A 19,749-nucleotide genomic window follows, 5' to 3' on the forward strand; every position below is an offset into this window, starting at 1 on the left:
TTCTTCAAACGCTGACTGACGTTTTTCATACTAATTGTTAGTCCTTTATTTATACACTGAATTGACGACGGATTTTTTCGTTATTCCCGACCATAACAAGGAGCACATGGCGGGTCGGCAGGGGATGTTCACTCCTCCATGACACCAGATCTCACCTCTGATGTTTCTGAGGTCCTTGTTTGCTCTGCTTCTATTTTGTATTTTATTGACTTTTGATCTTAAATACTGTTTGTTATCTCCATATATTCCATTCATTCAGTATCCATGATATTTCTCGAGTGCTTCAAATTATTCTATCTATTTCCATGTACACAAAAAGATATGGATGAGCAAATTGTCCAGGAGGAAGATACGTTTGAGATTCTCCGCCATTACACTGTTTCTATTGAAACCAGTTTCGGCCAAGGAAAAGTAAGGCCTTCATTTTTATTTTTTACTGCTATATAAATGCGTGTTGATTTATAAATGAGAAAGCGTTTTTAATTTTTAATAAAATGAAATTTTTGGCCATTGAATGTTTTTGGTGTTTCTTCAAATTGACTGTTATCAAACTTTGATAACTTTTATTTAATTATGAAAAGTTACTCATATACATCTTTAAAAAACTGAAAATGTATATGATATCCTAGTACCTCATGAAAATGCAAAAGTAATTTGATCTTTTATGCAAGAAAAATTATATTTAACTACTTATGTAATGTGGAGAGTATTGGATGGCATATAATCACTGTAGATCGCAATTTCAACTTCGCAAATCAATAAAATCAAACGTTCCGGGGTTTCAAAGCCAAACCTTCCCTAATTATTCAAATACAACCTGTTCAAAATCAAACATCCATATCTTTCAGTTCTCTACTTTTTGACCTTTATAGATAAGGAAATTTTTCTACAGAGGCAAACTGATCATTTCAATAATTTTCAAGGGCGATTTTTCTTCAGTACACTCCAAAAACATGTATCAACCAGTTAGATCAAAAAACAATTCTATATATTTATCAAAAATATAAAATAAATAATGTCGAATACCTGGTACCATTCGAGAGATTTTTTGTCTCTTTTTCAGTGAAATAAAGCTGAATAATAGACCTGACACTTTAAATACTTGTATACATTTATTATTTTTATCGAGTGATATTTACCAATAAATACAGATTTTTGATAATGATGTAAAACTTGATATAAAAAGAGATACTGTATGAAACCATTAGAAATATTGAAACATGAAATAATTTATTTCGTAGCAGAAAACTGTTGATGAAACAAGGATATCAACAATCTCGTTTGAAGTAAACATTTCGCCTCTTTTTCGTCGATGCATTGACCTTGCCAGCAAATACACAACCTATCAATTATGCCAAAAGTTGACTGATTATTTTCATACCAATCGTTAGTCCATTATTTACATACTGAATTGATTAAGATTTTATCGTTTTTCCCGATCATGACAAGGAACACGTGGCGGCTGTGTCTACAAATTTGTAAACCCCTTTTATATAAAATAACACAAGGGATGAATCAAAATATAGAATTTTTGCTTCTCACATGTTCTGTCATCTTGTTTTAATTTTTCTCGAGTTAAACAGTTCACTTTTACATAAAAGAAACCTTTATTAAGCTTTTGTAACATCTTCCATGAGTTCTACCTTTCAAGACACTTCTCTCTACCAATATGGCAGTTTAACTTTGGGAAAAGATAATTTGTACTTTTATGAGTGCAAAATAATAAACTTCCCTTGCGAGTTATCTCTATAGTTCATAATTTAACTGATCACTTTGAGCCCACCAATGGTCTTAGTAGTACGTTTAAATTAACATATTGATAGGGTATAATGTTGCATTAAAACTAATATTTTGCACCTGAATAAATTTAGGATGCTATTGATGATGGAGAGACAGATCTTGTCCTTTGGTATGACACATTTCTGTCAGAAGATAGTTCAACTGCGGTCCAAGTTAGAACCGAGGATGGGACTCTTGTTGGATATTTGAAAGAAAAATTAGCAAATGTGTTTGCAAAGCTACTGAAAACAGACAGCATCAGAATGAACCATTTAAGGGCGTAAGCAAAGTATTTCTTTTATCTTTTTATCTATAACAAAGCAAAAGAAATTATTTAAATTTTTGTGAGCATGAATTTATTTTTGTTTCTGAATTTCGCTTTACTAAGGTTTTCTGTCTCACAAAGTCTATTTTTCGATTGGTATTACTTTTCTTGCCAATTTCTTGCCTTGGAATTATCGGAAACGGCTCAAATATTTTCACGAAAAGTTCAGATTAAAATACATGTATACAGATACCACAAAACGAAAGACCACCCTTGAGCAATTACTTAATGGTAGCTTAATTGTGACTTAATGGTGGCTTAACGATGTTAATTCCTTTAAGCCACCATTAAGCTGCAATTAACTTACAGGTGCCTAATGTCCAACAATTAAACCACCTTTAAGCGGAGCTTTATGGTGGCTTAATGGTCAAATCAATTTAAACCACTTTTACGCATCTTATATCGAATCTTTGAACTAAATTGTTAAGTTGTTTCAATATCATTTATGCAAAGTCTATTTCAACTCATAATTTTGTGTCGATCGTCATTTCTATATAACATTCTTGTCAACATGCATAAACTCGGACACTGAGAACAAATTTAGCTCATACATGTACCTACAGGGCTTGCTCCCGGTGTTTAATAATTATTTATTATTTAACAAAAGCATTTACAGAAATAATAAAACAAGACATGTTAAGTCATTACCTTATATGATTTTTAAAAAGTAAATAATTTTCATGCATTGTTTTATTATTAGTGTATATTAATTTTTGTAATTAAATCATTATTACACGCCGTGAGCAAGCCCATGTGAAATAATCTTAATTTTTCAATACCGAAAATCAATTTGTTCTAGTAATTATAATCATCTTTATCCATGAACACAAAATATATATCTTTTTTTTTTTTATAAAAAGCAGTATTTTTATTTCATGTTTTAAAAGCAACATTCAGCTACAGAATTCACAGGAATATAACGTCATATTCTCATGAAAAAAAAATCCCTTTTTTGGGGGGGGGGGGGCTACCGGTATATAAATGTTTAGTTTTCAAAGATTGACTTTTACCATGCTTACATAATGAATAATTTGAATTAATTCATGGTTAATTGTCATTATTTTCTTTTATGTAATGCAGCGATAAGTATCTGTCAAAATACAGCCATTCATTCATTTATTTCCACTATAAAGTGATTAATGAAAACTGAACAAAAAAAAAACACACACACATAAAAGAAATATATCATATATATAAAATAACTAGATGGTTTTCATTTAAGGAATAACTGTCTTATTTTTCGATTTCATGAAGTAATCAATCGATTGGCTTGCGTGATAATTTGCATAAACGCCGAAGGCGTTTATTCATAAAATTATCACGCAAGCCAATCGATTGATCATCTTCATGAAATTGAAAAATCTGACAGTTTTTCCTTATATTTACATGCTTTGTTTCCGCCAATCCACGTGCTCCAAGCCCTGCTTCTGTCTAGCTGTTTGTCCCACCCTGAACGGTTTTTTTTTTTTTTTTTTTTTTTTTTTTTTTGGAACCGCGCCAATACATTGATGGAGAAATAAAGTACATTTACATTTGGTAATTTTATCTCGGAAAAAGACATTGGAAATGTAAATATGTAAACATACCACATATAAAAAGAAAAAAAGAAATATTTACAATGTTTTAGATCACAAATCATTTGAGATCATTACCCTACTTCATACATATATATAAATATGTTCTTGCGTATTAAAATAAATCTTAAATGAACATAATGGGAATACAGAAGATATAAATTTAAGGGGCTGGAAGCATCCCTCACTGGCACATTTGCAGTACGAAAAGATTGCGCTTTTAGAAGGCACAAGCATCGATAATGAAACGAAAGTTTCGTAACTGGAAGTTTCGGAGGTGGAAGGCGTATAGAATGGTCTTCGGCCTACGGCCTAGAAGAATCAAGTACAGCTCATCATCAGTACGGGCACACAGTTCAACTGACAGGTTAATGTCAAAGTAGTTAATTACATCCTCCCACCACTGATTGCGTATATCATATGTTATACGAAACGTACACGACGCATGGTTAAATAGATCAACGTACAGAGATCCAAAAAGGGGAAAAATTTCTGTTGTTTCTCGAGGAGATTCGGAGACTAATTTGCAAATGAATTTGCACCACGAAATCTCATAACAGTTTTGGGATAGTCGCCAGAATAAAGCGGGATTTCCATCATGAAATATTTTCCGGAAACGGACGAATCCAGGATCACCTGAGACACGTGTGTCTCTCCGGAGCTTATTGTATCGGAAGGTTGCAGATCTCACAATCACAAACAGATTAACAGTGTACAGTATACCGACTGGTCAGACAATAGACCTTAATTAGGTGTGTCCACAGTCCCCGGTTAACTAACAGGAAACTATACATACACAACGTACACTGACAGATTTTGATGATAAATTATTTTTACAAAATTAAAATTTAACGCAAGCATACGTATAACAAATGAAAAATTATGATTCATTGTAAAAAGACAATTATTTTGATACCCATTATGATACAAAAAGAATTTAAACTGAATATGACATTCTAAAAAAGGTTTTTGTAAACGTTACCAGGTAACTTTAACGCGAGGATTGTGATTTTTTAGACACAAAAACCATTAATATCCGCAGTATATTTAAAAATAGTAGAATCTGGGGGGGGGGGGTTTCATCTTTCTTCTCCCATGATAGATTTTTGTGTTTTATCTATAATTAATTTTATCATGATAATTTCTATCATAATTAAATGCTTACGTGTATAAATCTTCGAATAACAGAGCAAAGAATTCATTGCATCAATTTAAAAGCCGAACTCAACGGTTTAGAAATATTAGCCTAATGTGATATAAACGACTTTTAAAAAGATCCATAAATACAATTATTTATATTTTGATTAATACATCAATTCAAGACTTAAAATACTTTTACAAGTCCAAACACATTTTGTGAAAAATAATGCTTTAATATTTTCTCATACAATTACAAGCTGTGATAGCCTAGTGGATAAGGCTTTTGTCATTTAAGCTACTGGTCATGAGATCACTTCCCGTTTTGTAGCGACTTTTCTTTTTATTTTTATCTTAATGGTAGCTTAATGGTGACTTATTGGTGGTCTAAAAGCTACCATTAAGAACCTGTAAGCCACCATTAAATTACCATTAAGCTATATTTAAGCACCCATTAAGGACTTTAAGATGGCTAAATGGTAATTTAATTGTGGTGTATATGTTACTTAAAGGTGCTTAATGGTGACTTAAAGACAACCATAAAACCATCATTAAGAACCTATTAGCCTACATTAAACCAGACTTAAAGGGTGTGTTTCATCTTGTGTACAAAGTTTTTTTTTTTGTTTTGTTTTATGAAATCACTTTCAGCATAGAGATATGCATGTTTTCGATTTTCAGGGGGTCGAAAATATGGGTCAAAGCCATTCGCAAAATTTAAAATATTTAGTTTCATATCACTCTACTAAAATAATTTCTCAAAACATATAGAAAAAAAGTTTGCATAATTACAGCATGTTTAAAATGACATCAAAGATAATGGGCTTGCCTTTAATTGGCAGATCAAGATGGACTGTTCTCTTTATAAATAAATAAAACTGTTGAGAATTTTTAATACATTAAAAGAGCCGCCTGCATGGCGCATGGTTAGAGCGTCTGCTGTATAGTCTCGAATTAATGAGTCCATCCTTGCGTCGCGGATTCGAATCCCACTGTCGGACGTGGAGACCGGTCCTTCGGATGAGATCGTATAAACCCTGGTCCCGTGTCGAAGTAGGTGCTGGCACGAAAAAGATCATTCCCTGCTCAAAGGCCCTTAGTGCCGAGCATAGGACAAAATTTGTAGCTCTCCATCGGCAAGTGGTGGCGTCTCCATATGAGTGAAAAATTCTCGGAAGAGACATTAGATAATATACAATCAATCATGTTACATCAAAGAACCAAAGTTGATCAAAATAACAAAAAGCGCCTCATGATATTCTAATTAGACGTCAAATTACGTTCCTCCCGGCCGAATCAGAACCAAAAGTCGTGAATCGCCCATTTCTTCTCTTATCATAGTATATTTTAATACCTTTTAATATACCTTTACTGTTAATCGACTTTTGTTACTTGACATTTACATTCCACATTTCTCTTACATCGGGAAAATGTACGGGATATAAGTATTAAGCTTCATAGTTTAGAAAAGAAAAATAACGGGTCATCTCAAAGGCTATACTTCGTTGTCGAGGAAGGCAACGGTAACTAGCCTACCTTTATCCCTCTCCCTTGCCAAATTGACAATCTCCTGTCTAAGTTTCCTTTCAAAATGTTTTCTGCTTTCATTCTTTAAGACAATATAAATAATCGGAGATACTGTCTTGCATGAGTAAGGTATTTAGAATAATTTTATTCTACCTCTAACCATCTTCTATGTTGGTAAACTAGGTTATTGCCCCTAATATTGTAACTATAACTCCTATTAAACATTTATTGCATGATAGTGACGGAAATATAAAGATTTATTCAGCCAAGAAAAATCATATGATATTTTTTAGAAAAAATAAATCTTCGTGTTTCTCGAACATTCATACAATGAATTGTTTATTATACCGAAACAAGAACAAACATTTTTATTAAGTTCACATTAAGTTTTAAATTCGGTGCTGCTCTCAAATGGTTATGGTAACTTTATTATTTTTGTTTCTCGGCATTAATGCATAAGATATCAAAAAAAAGTATAGATACAAGCTTTTGTGTACATTTGAATGCCTTTATATTGTTGAAAAAAAAAGTCTGAGCATTTGCATGATTTAGCCCCTTAGATTGTTTCTGTATAATAAAACTAATATGGAAATGGTACAAATTTATGTTTTAAAAACTAGTTTTCTTCCTTGTGGAACAATAAATTTGCTTAGTCTCTCATACTCGTTCGATAACTGTATGTCTAGATATGCCCGTCCGAATATTCATCGATTGACTCTCTCAAAAATGTACTTTCTCGTTCTCGTTTTATTGAAAAATAGACGAAAACCTATTTTTGCTTTGCAATGGGCTAATAATATTATTAAGGTCCTCCGACTTCAGCGGAAGACCTTATTGTTTTTCTAAGGTTTCTTTTCCACTATTTGTGGTCTTCCGTCTTCAGCGGAAGATCTTCTTGTTATTCTTCTATCTCTTTTTCACTTTTTTTCTTACCTATTATTAAGGTCTTCCGTTTCAACGGAAGATTCTGTTGTTTCTTTTCAACTTTTCTTATTTATTATTATTCTTACAGATCTTGTGCAGGCGATTTCTCGAAAATGCGTCGATGGATTTTCATGAAACTTTCAGCATTGATGACAAATGATATGAACTTAAGGCTTTTTTTTTTTTTTATTTGATGACGTCACTTCCGGTTCGGAGTTTTCTGCGATTTAATGAGTTTTAGAGGGTCATTTTGTCCGGCAATTTTCTCAAAAAGCACTTATCACAGGAGCATGAAATTTTCAGTGCTGATAGAGCAACCTGTGGAGAATGTATTAGGTATATCTTTATCACCGGAAGTACGAAGCGCCGACGCTCGCTATGGCCCGAAAACAGCCCTATCGCGAATTTCAAAATTTCTGACACCTTTTCTTCCATATCTTATTACCTATAAATATTTTGTGAAATCATATAAAACAAAAGAAGTGTAGAATAACATGATCTTTCAAATGATACCTCGAAAAAAGGGCTGGCCCCTATAATTAAGGGACAAAAGGGGCCGATTTTTTTTCTTTTATATCTCAAAAAGTATTGAGAATTAATTTGTAATACGCCAAAGAAGCAAAGTTGTTCAAAATATCAAGCTTTATCTAATGAGGTTGTCAAAATACGTTGGCGCTCTCTAGGGCCCGAAAATTGTCCTATCGCGAATTTCAAAATTTTTAATACCTTTTCTATGATATCTTTTTACCTAGAAATATTTTGTTAAGACAGTAAATATTTTGTAATACATTACTGAAGCAAAGATATTTATTTCAACCATTCCCAACTATATATTATGATTTTTATGTCGTACATAATCAGGGGCCAGAAGGGGCCAAAATGCTAAATCTTTGACGCTTTTTGTCTCGAAAGAGACAGATATTTTGATAAGTAATGTTGAACAAAAGATGTTCAAAATCATGTTCTAAACAATATGCAACCTTTCATTTTCGCTAAACGTCCCCGTCAGGGAGTTGAAGGGTTGGCCCCTTAATATTTCCCTTGGAAATACCCCGGTAACTCTAAGAGAAAAGAGAATCTCTGAATAGTTGTTGGACAAAAAGTGATCAAAATCCTGAGAACTTAAAGATTATATGAAGAAAAAAGGGCTGATCCCTAAAATTAGGGGCCTTGAGGAACCAAAATTCGAATTTTTAAGTCTTTTATGTTCAATGTCTTTTTATAGATTATGGAGGCAAAATTATTCTTCTTCACAATCTTTATCATTATTTTAGAATGACAATCTCAATCAAAATCTTATCTCATCTCATCAAAAATCGGACGGAAGACCCACTCGTTGCTCGCAACGAGATCGTATCTAGTTAAGGTCTTCCGTCTTCAGCGGAAGACCTTACTGTTATTCTTAGGTTTCTTTTCCACTGTTTTTATTATTAAGGTCTTCCGTCTTCAGCGGAAGACCTTACTGTTTTTCTTCGGTTTCTTTTTCACTTTTATTAAGGTCTTCCGTCTTCACGGAAGACCTTATAGTGATTCTATTGTTTCTTATTAAGGTCTTCCGTCTCCAACGGAAGACCTTCTTGTTATTCTTCGGTTTCTTTTTCCCTATTATTATTATTATTTTTCTTACCGATTTTGTGCACGCGATTTCTCGTAAACTACTGGGCCGATTCTCATGAAACTTTCACATCTGATAGGTACTGACCTGAACCTTATTGGAAATTTTTTTAGTTGACGTCGTCACTTCCGGTCGTGAGATATGGACAATTTCTGATTTTGAAATGCAATTTTGTCTTGATTTAGTAGCAAAAACTGCTTAAGATATGAACTGAAGATTAATTGGAGATGATAGTTCATGACTTATAGCGTTGCAGAATCGCCTTGCCGTGCGTCGTCAGTACTTCCGGTCGATACCGGAAGCGAATTTAAAAATCGCAATTTTTCAACTTTTCTTTTTTAATATTTTTGTTTTAGAATTGAATAGAGACCATTTTGCAGAAGCGAAATATGTAATTTGTTTGAAAATCGAAAAAGCCAATCTCGAGATATTTGCATTTGAATGCGATCTCAATGGCTAAATGGTTAGCGCGTTGGATTGTCACGCGGGCGACCCGGGTTCGATCCCCCGTGTGACCAAAAAATTTTATCATTTTTTCTGCTCGATTTTTCGATATTTTTAAATTTTAAACCAATTGGAACAATATATTATAAACTTTTAAGCATATCTTGCGTAATAAGGGGTCACAAGGGGCCAGAATGTCACATCTTTGAGGCTTTATATCTCAAAAAGGGGGAATATTTTGATAAGCAATATTGAACAAAAGATGGTCAGAATAATGTTCTTAACAATATGCATACTTTGAATTTTTGTAAAACGGACCCATCAAGGACTTGTAGGAGTGGCCCCTAAATATTTTCATTGAGCATATCTCCACAACGAAAAGAAATCTCTGAATAAGTGTTGAACAAAAAATCTTCAAAATCACAAGACCTTTCATTTGATATCAAGAAAATGGGGCTGACCCCTCAAATTAGGGGCTCATAGGGGCCAAAAGTCTTTTATCTATAACTCTCTAACGATCAATATTTTGTTATACATTACTGAAGCAAAAGTATTTATCTTACCGATTTGCAACAACATATGATGATATTTTAATAATATATTACGTAATAAGGGGTCATAAGGGGCCAGAATGTCTGATCTTTGACGCTTTATATCTCAAAAAGGGGGAATATTTTGATAAGCAATATTGAACAAAAGATGGTCAGAATAATGTTCTAAACAATATGCATACTTTGACTTTTTGTAAAACGGCCCCATTAAGGACTTGTAGGAGTGGCCCCTAAATATTTCCATTTAACATATCTCCACAACAAAAAGAAATCTCTGAATAATTGTTGAACAAAAAATCTTCAAAATCACAAGACCTTTCATTTGATATCAAGAAAAGGGGCTGACCCCTCAAATTAGGGGCTCAGAGGGGTCAATAATTTTTTATCTATAACTCTCTAATGATCAATATTTTGTTATACATTACTGAGGCAAAAGTATTCATCTTAACGATTTGCAACAATATATGATAATATTTTTATCATATGTTACGTAATTAGGGGTCGCAAGGGACCAAAATGCTATATTTTTTATGCTTTATATCTCGAAAAGGGGGAGTATTTTCATAAGCCTTATCAAACAAAAGATGTTCAGAATATCGTGATAAAAATGAGAAACTTTAACTTTAACTAGGGAAAACTCAATTTCATTCTCTTTAAACAAAAATCTCAGTCAAAATCACATCTCATCTTATCTAGAAATTCAACGGAAGACCTACTCGTTGCTCGCAACGAGATCTCATCTAGTTAAGGTCTTCCGTCTTCAGCGGAAGACCTTCTTGTTATTCTTAGGTTTCTTTTCCACTATTTTTATTATTATTGTTTTTTTTTTCTTACCGATTTTGTGCACGCGATTTCTCGGAAACGGCTGGATAGATTTTCATGAAACTTTCAGGAATGATAGAACATCAAACAAACCTGATATATAATTTTTTGTTTTGATGACGTCACTTCCGGTTTTGAGATTTTTGCGATTTAGTGATTTTTAGAGGGTCACTTTGTCCTGCAGTTTTCTCAAAAAGCACTCAACACAGAAGCATGAAATTTTCAGCGATGATAGAGCAACATGTGCTAATGTGACACATACCACTCTTTTTCTCCGGAAGTGCTGCACGACGGCGCTCGCTATGGCCCAAAAAAGTCCTATTACGAATTTCAAAATTTTTGACACCTTTTCTAAAATATCTTTTTACTTGCAAATATTTTGTTAAAACATATAGAACAAAAGAAGTGTAGAATATCAAGATCTTTCAAATGGTATCTTAAAAAAAGGGCTGGCCCCTAAAATTAGGGGCCTAGAGGGGCCGAAAGGTTTTCCTTTTTATCTCAAAAAGTATTGAGAATTTGTAATACACCAAAGAAGCAAAGTTGTTTTAAATGTCAAGTTCTATCTATTGAAGTCGTTAAAATACGTCCGTCGTCGTCACTTCCGGCCATACCGGAAGTAGTCGAAAAACGCGTTTTTTGCCGTTCTTGACAAGTTTTTGGGTTACATATGTCTATGGGTGCATAAAAAGTAAATTTTCCGTCCGTCGTTGTCACTTTTGGTCAAACCGGAAGTAGCAAAAAATGGTTTATTTTGAAGGTTTTTATGCAAAATTGTAATTATAAAGTCACAGGAGACTACTTAGCTCACTGCTTTCTTTTGTTCCGTTACTTCCGGCTCCTCCGGTCAAAACCGGACGGAAGACCTACTCGTTGCTTTGCAACGAGCTTTGCTCTAGTTATTATTATTATTATTCTTTTTTTTGACAAAATTTTGTGCACGCTATTTCTCGAAAACTATTCAGCGCTTTTTGATGAAACTTTCACAAAATATGTGTCATAACATGAAGTTGTGCATGCCGAAGTATTTTTGGTAAATTCGCTTTTGGTGCCAAGTTATGGACGATTTCCTGATTTTAAAATGCGATTTTGTCGCGCACTTTTATTGAAAATGGCTGAGAATATGAACTGGAGACTAATTGGAGATGATAGATCATGACTTTGTGGTTTGCAGAATTGCCTTTTTGTGCGTCGTCAGCACTTCCGGTTTCTGCCGGAAGCATATTTAAAAAATGCAAATTTTCAATTTTTTTGTTTTTCAATATTTTTCTTTGATGTTTGTAACGAAAATAGAGACTCGTTTGCAAATGTGTAATGTGTAATTTTTTTTAGAATCGAAAAAGGCAATCTCGAGATATTCGCATTTAAAAATTTGAAGCGGTGTTTTCAATGGCCGAATGGTTAGCGCGTTGGATTGTCACGCGGGCGACCCGGGTTCGCTCCCCCGAATATCTGATTTTTTTTAATCACTTTTTCTTCTAGATTTTTCCTTTTTTATTTCAGAATCAGACGGAAGACCTCTCGTTGCTCGCAACGAGTATCGTTCTAGTATTATTATTATTATTCTTTTTTTGACAAAATTTTGTGCACGCGATTTCTCGAAAACTATTCAGCGGTTTTTAACGAAACTTTCACAAAATATGCGTCTTTACATGAAGTTGTGCAGTCTGTAATTGTTTTTGGAAAATTCGCTTCCGGTGCCAAGTTATGGACGATTTCCTGATTTTAAAATGCGATTTTGTCGCGCACTTTTATCAAAAATGGCAGAGAATATGAACTGGAGACTTATTGGAGATAATAGATCATGACTTTGTGGTTTGCAGAATCGCCTTTTCGAGCGTCGTCAATTCTTCCGGTCGTTACGAGATGCAAATTTAAAAAGATCGTATTTTCTAACTTTTTTGTTTTTCGATCTTTTTCATTTATTTTTGGTATGTTAATAGAAACTCTCCTTATAATGCTAATAGTACAATTTGTTTGAAAGTTGATAAATCTAAACTCTAGATATAAGCATTTAAAAATCTGAAGCGGATCCAAAATGGCGGCTCTCTCTGTCAACTCCGACATTTCGCAATAGGGGTTTGAGGAGGCAGCCGAGCGTTTGCTTGAACGAAAGTAACATAAGGATAAATGAAATGTAAAGGAATACTTGGATTGTCACGTCGTAGTTACGTTGTAGTTCAGTGTCAAACTAACGTCTTCTATAATTGGTTTCGGCTGATTTTCAAAGTAGAAAAAGAAAAGACTTAATGTGCAAATGAATTTCGACATCTTTTATCTTTAGTGCAACAACTAATAAATGAGACAAAAATAAGAAGTTGTTTTTTAAGATTGCTTCATGGAGTTTAGTTTAGCATTCTCTTCTCAGAGACCTGATTCAGGTTATTGAGCAAGAATGATATCTGATTCCTTGACTGTCGTAGGGCGAGCCATGTTTTTTGGCGAAACATTTCAACCTTTGTCGATTAACTAGTCGGAAATGTTCACTTTGAGGATCAAAGGAAATTGAAAAAAAGTAAAAAATTCACAACCGTTTCACCCTTTTAGTGTTAAATGCATATATACAATATGGAATTTGTTAAAATGTGTTAAATATACTTTCTAAACCTCAAATAGGCTATAAGAACGTTCTTTTTATAACTTCATTGAAGCCAACACACCTATTTGATAGAGCATTTCAAAGAAAAGTCGCGAAGATTAACTCGTTGTGTTTGTCGCTGAATTTTGAATAGTGACCTGCCTTTCATAATGTTAAGACATAAGCACTGTTTTGTAAATATATACAAGCAGGTTAAGAGTAGATGTCAAAATAGCGTAAGATTTAGTGCGTTGGAAATTCATTCTACTTGGGTTCAATCCCCCGTGTGTGCAAATCTTTTTTACTTTTTTAGCTCGATTTGTCGTTTTCCTTCCGGAATCGGACGGAAGACCTCTCGTTGCTCGCAACGAGTTTCTTTTCTAGTTATTATTTTTTTTTCTTACCGATTTTGTGCACGCGATTTCTCGAAAACGGCTCAACAAAATCTTATGAAACTTTCAGGACGTATGGAACATCACTTGAACCTTATGCGTTTTTTTCCGTTTCGATGACATCACTTCCGGTCTAGAGATATCGTCGATTTTCTGATTTTTAAGGGTCATTTTGTCCACAATTTTCCCGAAAAACGGCTCTAGATAGAAACTTCAAACTTTGAGGCTAGGTAGAGCTATGTCTGGAGAGGTCCATCAGGTATATCAAATTTACCGGAAGTGACGCTCGTCAGCGCCCGCTATGGCCCGAAAATAGACCTATCACAAATTTCAAAATTTCTCACACCTTTTCTTCGATATCTTTTTACCTGAAAATATTTTGTGAAAACGTATAGAACAAAAAAGTGCAGAATTTAAAGATCTTTCAAATGATATCTCGAAAAAAGGGCTGGCCCCTAAATTTAAGGGCCTAGAGGGGCCAACAGTTTTTTCTTTATATCTCAAAACGTATTGAGAATTTGTAATACGTCAAAGAAGCAAAGTTGTTCAAAATGACAAGCCTAATCTATTGAAGTCGTCAGAAAACGTCCGGCGTCGTCAATTCCGGCCAAACCGGAAGTAGTCGAAAAACGCGTATTTTTGCCGTTCTTGACAAGTTTTTTGGTAACAAATGTCTCTAGAAGCAAAAAAATAATTTTTTCGTCCGTTGTCGTCACTTCCGGTCAAACCGGAAGTAGCAAAAAATGGCTTATTTTTGCATTAATTAACATAGCGTTAAAGGATTCAAACCATTTTTAGGCGTTATTTCTCATTTTTGTTAAAAATAAATGCTACTTCCGGTCAAACAGGACGGAAGACCTACTCGTTGCTTTGCAACGAGCTTTGCTCTAGTTATTATTGTTTTTTTTCTTACCGATTTTGTGCACGCAAGTTCTCGAAAACGACTCGCTCGATTTTCATGAAACTTTCAGAACTGATAGAGCATGAAAAAATCTAGATATATATTTTTTTGGTTTGATGACGTCACTTCCGGTTTTGAGATTTCCGCGTTTTAGTGATTTTCAGAGGGTCACTTTGTCCGGCAGTTTTCTGAAAAACCACTCTACACAGAAGCATGAAATTTTCAGTGACGCTAGAGCAACCTTTGGAGAAGTGAATTTCGTATATCACAACCGCCGGAAGTACGAAGTGCCGACGCTCGCTATGGCCCGAAAATAGTCCTATCAATAATTTCAAAATTTTTAACACCTTTTCTACGATAACTTTTTACCTAGAAATATTTTGTTAAAACATGTAGATTAAAAAAGGTATAGAATTAAAAGATCTTTTAAATGGTACCTAGAAAAAAGGACTGGCCCCTCAAATTAGGGGCCGAGAGGGGCCGAATGTTTTTTCTTTATATCTCAAAAAGTATTTAGAATTTGTAATACGTCAAAGAAGTAACGTTGTTAAAATGTCAAGCTTAATCTATTGGAGTCGTCAAAATACGTCCGACGTCGTCACTTCCGGCCAAACCGGAAGTGGTCGGAAAACGCGTATTTTTGCCGTTCTTGACAAGTTTTTGGGTTACATATGTCTCTGGGAGCATAAAAAGGAGTTTTTCCGTCCGTCGTCGTCACTTCCGGTCAAACCGGAAGTAGCAAAAAATGCTTTATTTTGAAGGTTTTGATGCAAAATTGAAATTATAAAGTCACTGGAGACTACTTAGCTCATTGCTTTCTTTTGTTCCGGCACTTCCGGTCAAAAACGGACGGAAGACCTACTCGTTGCTTTGCAACGAGCTTTGCTCTAGTTATTATTATTATTGTTTTTTTTTTTCTTACCGATTTTGTGCACGCGAGTTCTCGAAAACGGTTCACTCGATTTTCATGAAACTTTCAGGACTGATAGAGCATGGAAAAAACTAGATATGTATTTTTTTGTTTTGATGACGTCACTTGCGGTTTTTAGATTTCCGCGTTTTAGTGATTTTCAGAGGTCACTTTGTCCGGCAGTTTTCTCAAAAAGCACTTAACACAGAAGCATGAAATTTTCAGTGATGCTAGAGCAACCTTTGGAGAAGTGAATTTCGTATATCACAACCACAGGAAGTACGAAGCGCCGACACTCGCTATGGCCCGAAAATAGTCCTATCAATAATTTCAAAATTTTTAACACCTTTTCTACGATAACTTTTAACCTAGATATATTTTGTTAAAGCATGTAGAACAAAAGAGTAAAGAATTTGAAGATCTTTTAAATGATATATCAAAAAAGGGCTGGCCCTAAAATTAAGGGCCCAGGGGGGCCGAAAGTTTTTCCTTTATATCTCAAATAGTACTGAGAATTTTTAATACATCAAAGAAACAAAGATGTTTAAAATGTCAAGCTTTATCTATTTAAAATGTCAAAATACGTCCGGCTTCGTCACTTCCGGCAAAACCGGAAGTAGTCGAAAAACGCGTATTTTTGCCGTTCTTGACAGGTTTGGGGGGAACATTTCTTTTGGACCTTAAAAATTAATTTTCCGCCCGTCGTCGTCAAACCGGAAGTAGCAAAAAATGGCTTATATTTGCATTAATTAACTTAGCTTTCGGGGATTCAAAGCATTTTCGGGCGTTATTTCTCATTTTTGTTAAAAATGAAAGTACTTCTGGTCAAACAGGACGGAAGACCTACTCTTTGCTTTGTAACGAGCTTTGATCTAGTTATTAAGGTCTTCCGTCTTCAGCGGAAGACCTTATTGTTTTTCTTAGGTTTCTTTTCCACTATTTTTCTTATTATTATTTTTTTTCTTACCGATTTTGTGCACGCGAGTTCTCAGAAACGGCTCGATGGATTTTCATGAAACTTTCAGGTCTGATAGAACATCAAAAAATCTAGAAACAAAATTTTTTATTTTGATGACGTCACTTCCGGTTCGGAGATTTTCGCGATTTTGTCATTTTTAGAGGGTCACTTTGTCCGGCAATGTTCTCAAAAACAGTTGAAGATAGAAGTATGAAATTTTCAGTGCTGATAGAGCAACCTTTGGAGATGTGAATTCAGTATATCATTTCTACCGGAAGTACGAAGCGCCGACGCTCGATATGGCGTGAAAATAGTCCTATCAAGAAATTCAAAATTTATGACACCTTTTCAAAGATAACTTTTTTAGAAATATTTTGTTAAAACATATAGATCAAAAGAAGTGTAGAATTACACGATCTTTCAAATGATATCTGAAAAAAGGGCTGGCCCCTAAAATGAAGGGCCTAGAGGGGCCGAAAGTATTTCCTTTATATCTCAAAAAGTATTGAGAATTTGTAATACGTCAAAGAAGCAAAATTGTACAAAATGTCAAGCTTTATCAAATGGGGTCGTCGAAATACGTCCGGCGACGTCACTTCCGGTCAAACCGGAAGTAGTAAAAAATTGCATATTTTTGCTCTTCTTGACAGGTTTTTGAATATCATATGTCACTGGAAGCTTAAATTTTAATTTTCCGTCCGTCGACGGTACTTCCGGTCCAACCGGAAGTTGCCAAAATGGCTTAATTTTGCAATAATTAACATAAATTTGGAGGATTAAACCATTTTTGGACTTCATTTGTCTTTTTTTTCTCAAAAGAAAGTTACTTCCGGTCAAACAGGACGGAAGACCTACTCGTTGCTTTGCAACGAGCTCGGCTCTAGTTATTATTATTATTCTTTTTTCTTCTTATTTCTTCTCCGGTACTTTTTTGTCCGCGAGTGTTCTCAGAAACTGTTCACCCAACTGAGCTAAAACCTTTTTAGGGTTAATAGGTGTGTTGTGTAGGTGTGCGGAACGAAGGTCATTTTGCGCGCATACGCCTGCACGTGCGTGCGCGTGAAATGACTGAAATGACTAATATATTTAATACAGCCATAACTTTAACATTTTCCGATGAAATGCTTTGAAACTCATTATATAAGGATATATTAATAGTGTAGATAATGTGACACTGTCAAATTAGCAAGAACTCACGCGCATTTACGTGCGCTTCGCTCTGATTGGCTGAAACAAAAATCTCAATATCTTTTCCGTTTTTTGACGAAATGGAATGAAATTTAAAATATAAGCATTCTTTAAGATGTCCTACAACATGATGTATAACATTTGTCATGAAAGCATGCGCATGCACGTGCGCTGCAATCTGATTGGCTTAAACTTCAAATGGCTGTAACTCCCTTGTTTTTCAACCAACCACGATAAGATTTAGAACATAGACAGACACAATAGACTCCTATAAGAAGTTACGGTCATCATGCACATGCATGCACGCGCATGCACGTGCGCTTTGCTCTGATTAGCTGAAACAAAAATCTCAATATCTTACTTGTTTTTTGACAAAATACTTTGAATTTTAAAACATAATCATACCTTAATACGTCCTAAACTATGATATATAAAAGTTTTCAAGAAACCACGCCCATGCACGTGTGCTGCGATCTGATTGGCTTAAACTTTAAATGCCTATAACTTTTTTGATTCTCAACAAAACAGGATGAAATTTAGAATATGAATAGATATGACGGATTCTTACATTATGCTACTATCAAACTTGAATGCAAGGACTTGCATGCACGTGTGCGCGCGCAATGCGTTAAATGACCGATTTACTTGATATAGTCGTAATTTTTTTTATGAAACGTTTCAAAATTCAAAGAATACAAACACATTAAAAGTGTAGTCACGATGATATAGCTTTCATGCATTGCACCTTCGCGCGCGTGCAATGATCAAATGACTTGTATACTTGATATGGCCGTTACTTTTATATTTCTTTATGAAATGCTTTGATGACCTTGACCTTTGACCTTGACCTTTGACCCCTTGACCCAAAGGTCACAATCCAGCTCAAGTTCGTAGATGTATTTACAAACTCACTTTAACAAATGCTTAGAATAAAAAAGTCAACCCCCCCCCCCTTCTCCTTAAAAAAAAAAAATCAATAACAACGTAGAAAATTTCTCTGAAACTCGATCAACACCTGGGATCGACATAAAATTTCACTTAAGGTGCAGAAAAGACTTCATAGAAAGTTTCCTGAAAGTTTTACGGTAAGTCTCTAAAGTATATAGAAATTATGAATTTTTACGGCAAAAATTACAAATTCTGTCGTGTTTGAAATTTAAGTGCAGACGAACAAAGATATGATATAAACCTTTTAAAGCCTATTTCTCCAGATGTCGTTAATAGCATTCAATTCTACTGATATGAATTAATATTTTAATACCAAGCATTCTTCTTTTATTTCACCATTGAAATTTATCTGAATTTTTTTTAGAATTACACAATCCCCAGAAATAGCGAGTTTCGGTATATTAAAAAGCAATACACGTTTCTTTCCAGTAAAACCTCACGTGTTTGAATTCATGAAAAAATATTGATAAGGGGGTGTTAAACAATACCTGTCACATTAGCTGACACCAAAAAACCAGGGTACGTACACGACATTTTCTGATTTATTTGCATATGCAAACAGGGCTACCCTCAAATCCACGTGTTTTCCATGTCTTTATAAACATCACAAAAGCACCCCAGGAAGTAGCCTCCTATGCCCTGGAGAAATAGTTCCTGTCAAAAAACTTTATTTATTTATAGAGTAGATAAAATTTCCTAGGCACAGGTACCAGAGTTGTCAAACTGGCCTGGAAGGAAATTAAAAAAACTCTCAAAAGAAAGGAAAATCGGCTTAATGTATGGACCTACAATTGACTAAGTTCATTTTGATTGGTCAATTACCGGTGTGGTACCCCTAGTCGCCTTGAACCCAGTCCTGTCTTTCTGAAGAAAACCAACTCCGAGCCCGATGTAAAAATCTTAGTAGAGAAATGAGAATTTGAATTTTGCTGCCTTATTATGTTCCCCAAACGAAGTTTGGGAACATATTGTTTTTACTCTGTTTCTTATTATGTTCCCCAAACGAAGTTGGGGAACATATTGTTTTTACTCTGTTTCTTATTATTATTATTATGTTCCCCAAACGAAGTTGGGGAACATATTGTTTTTACTCTGTTTCTTATTATTATGTTCCCCAAACGAAGTTGGGGAACATATTGTTTTTACTCGGTTTCTTATTATTATTATTATTAAGGT

General features: G+C 34.4%; 1 protein-coding gene across 1 annotated transcript in view; it reads left to right on the forward strand.

The window, feature by feature from the left end:
• The first annotated feature begins 282 nt into the window (after positions 1-282).
• LOC134232365 (uncharacterized) overlaps positions 283-19,749 on the forward strand; it is a 30,537-nt gene continuing 11,070 nt past the window's right edge. Inside the window, exons 1-2 of the mRNA XM_062714307.1 lie at positions 283-411; positions 1,872-2,059. Of these exons, the coding sequence (XP_062570291.1) occupies positions 322-411; positions 1,872-2,059 (278 nt within the window). The 5' untranslated portion in view covers positions 283-321. The remainder of the gene's footprint in view (positions 412-1,871; positions 2,060-19,749) is intronic.

The sequence above is a fragment of the Saccostrea cucullata genome, unplaced genomic scaffold (genome assembly GCF_032062105.1).
Source record: "Saccostrea cucullata isolate Sc308-1 unplaced genomic scaffold, CSIRO_AGI_Scuc_v1 ctg938, whole genome shotgun sequence".
NCBI classification, from domain to species: domain Eukaryota; kingdom Metazoa; phylum Mollusca; class Bivalvia; order Ostreida; family Ostreidae; genus Saccostrea; species Saccostrea cuccullata.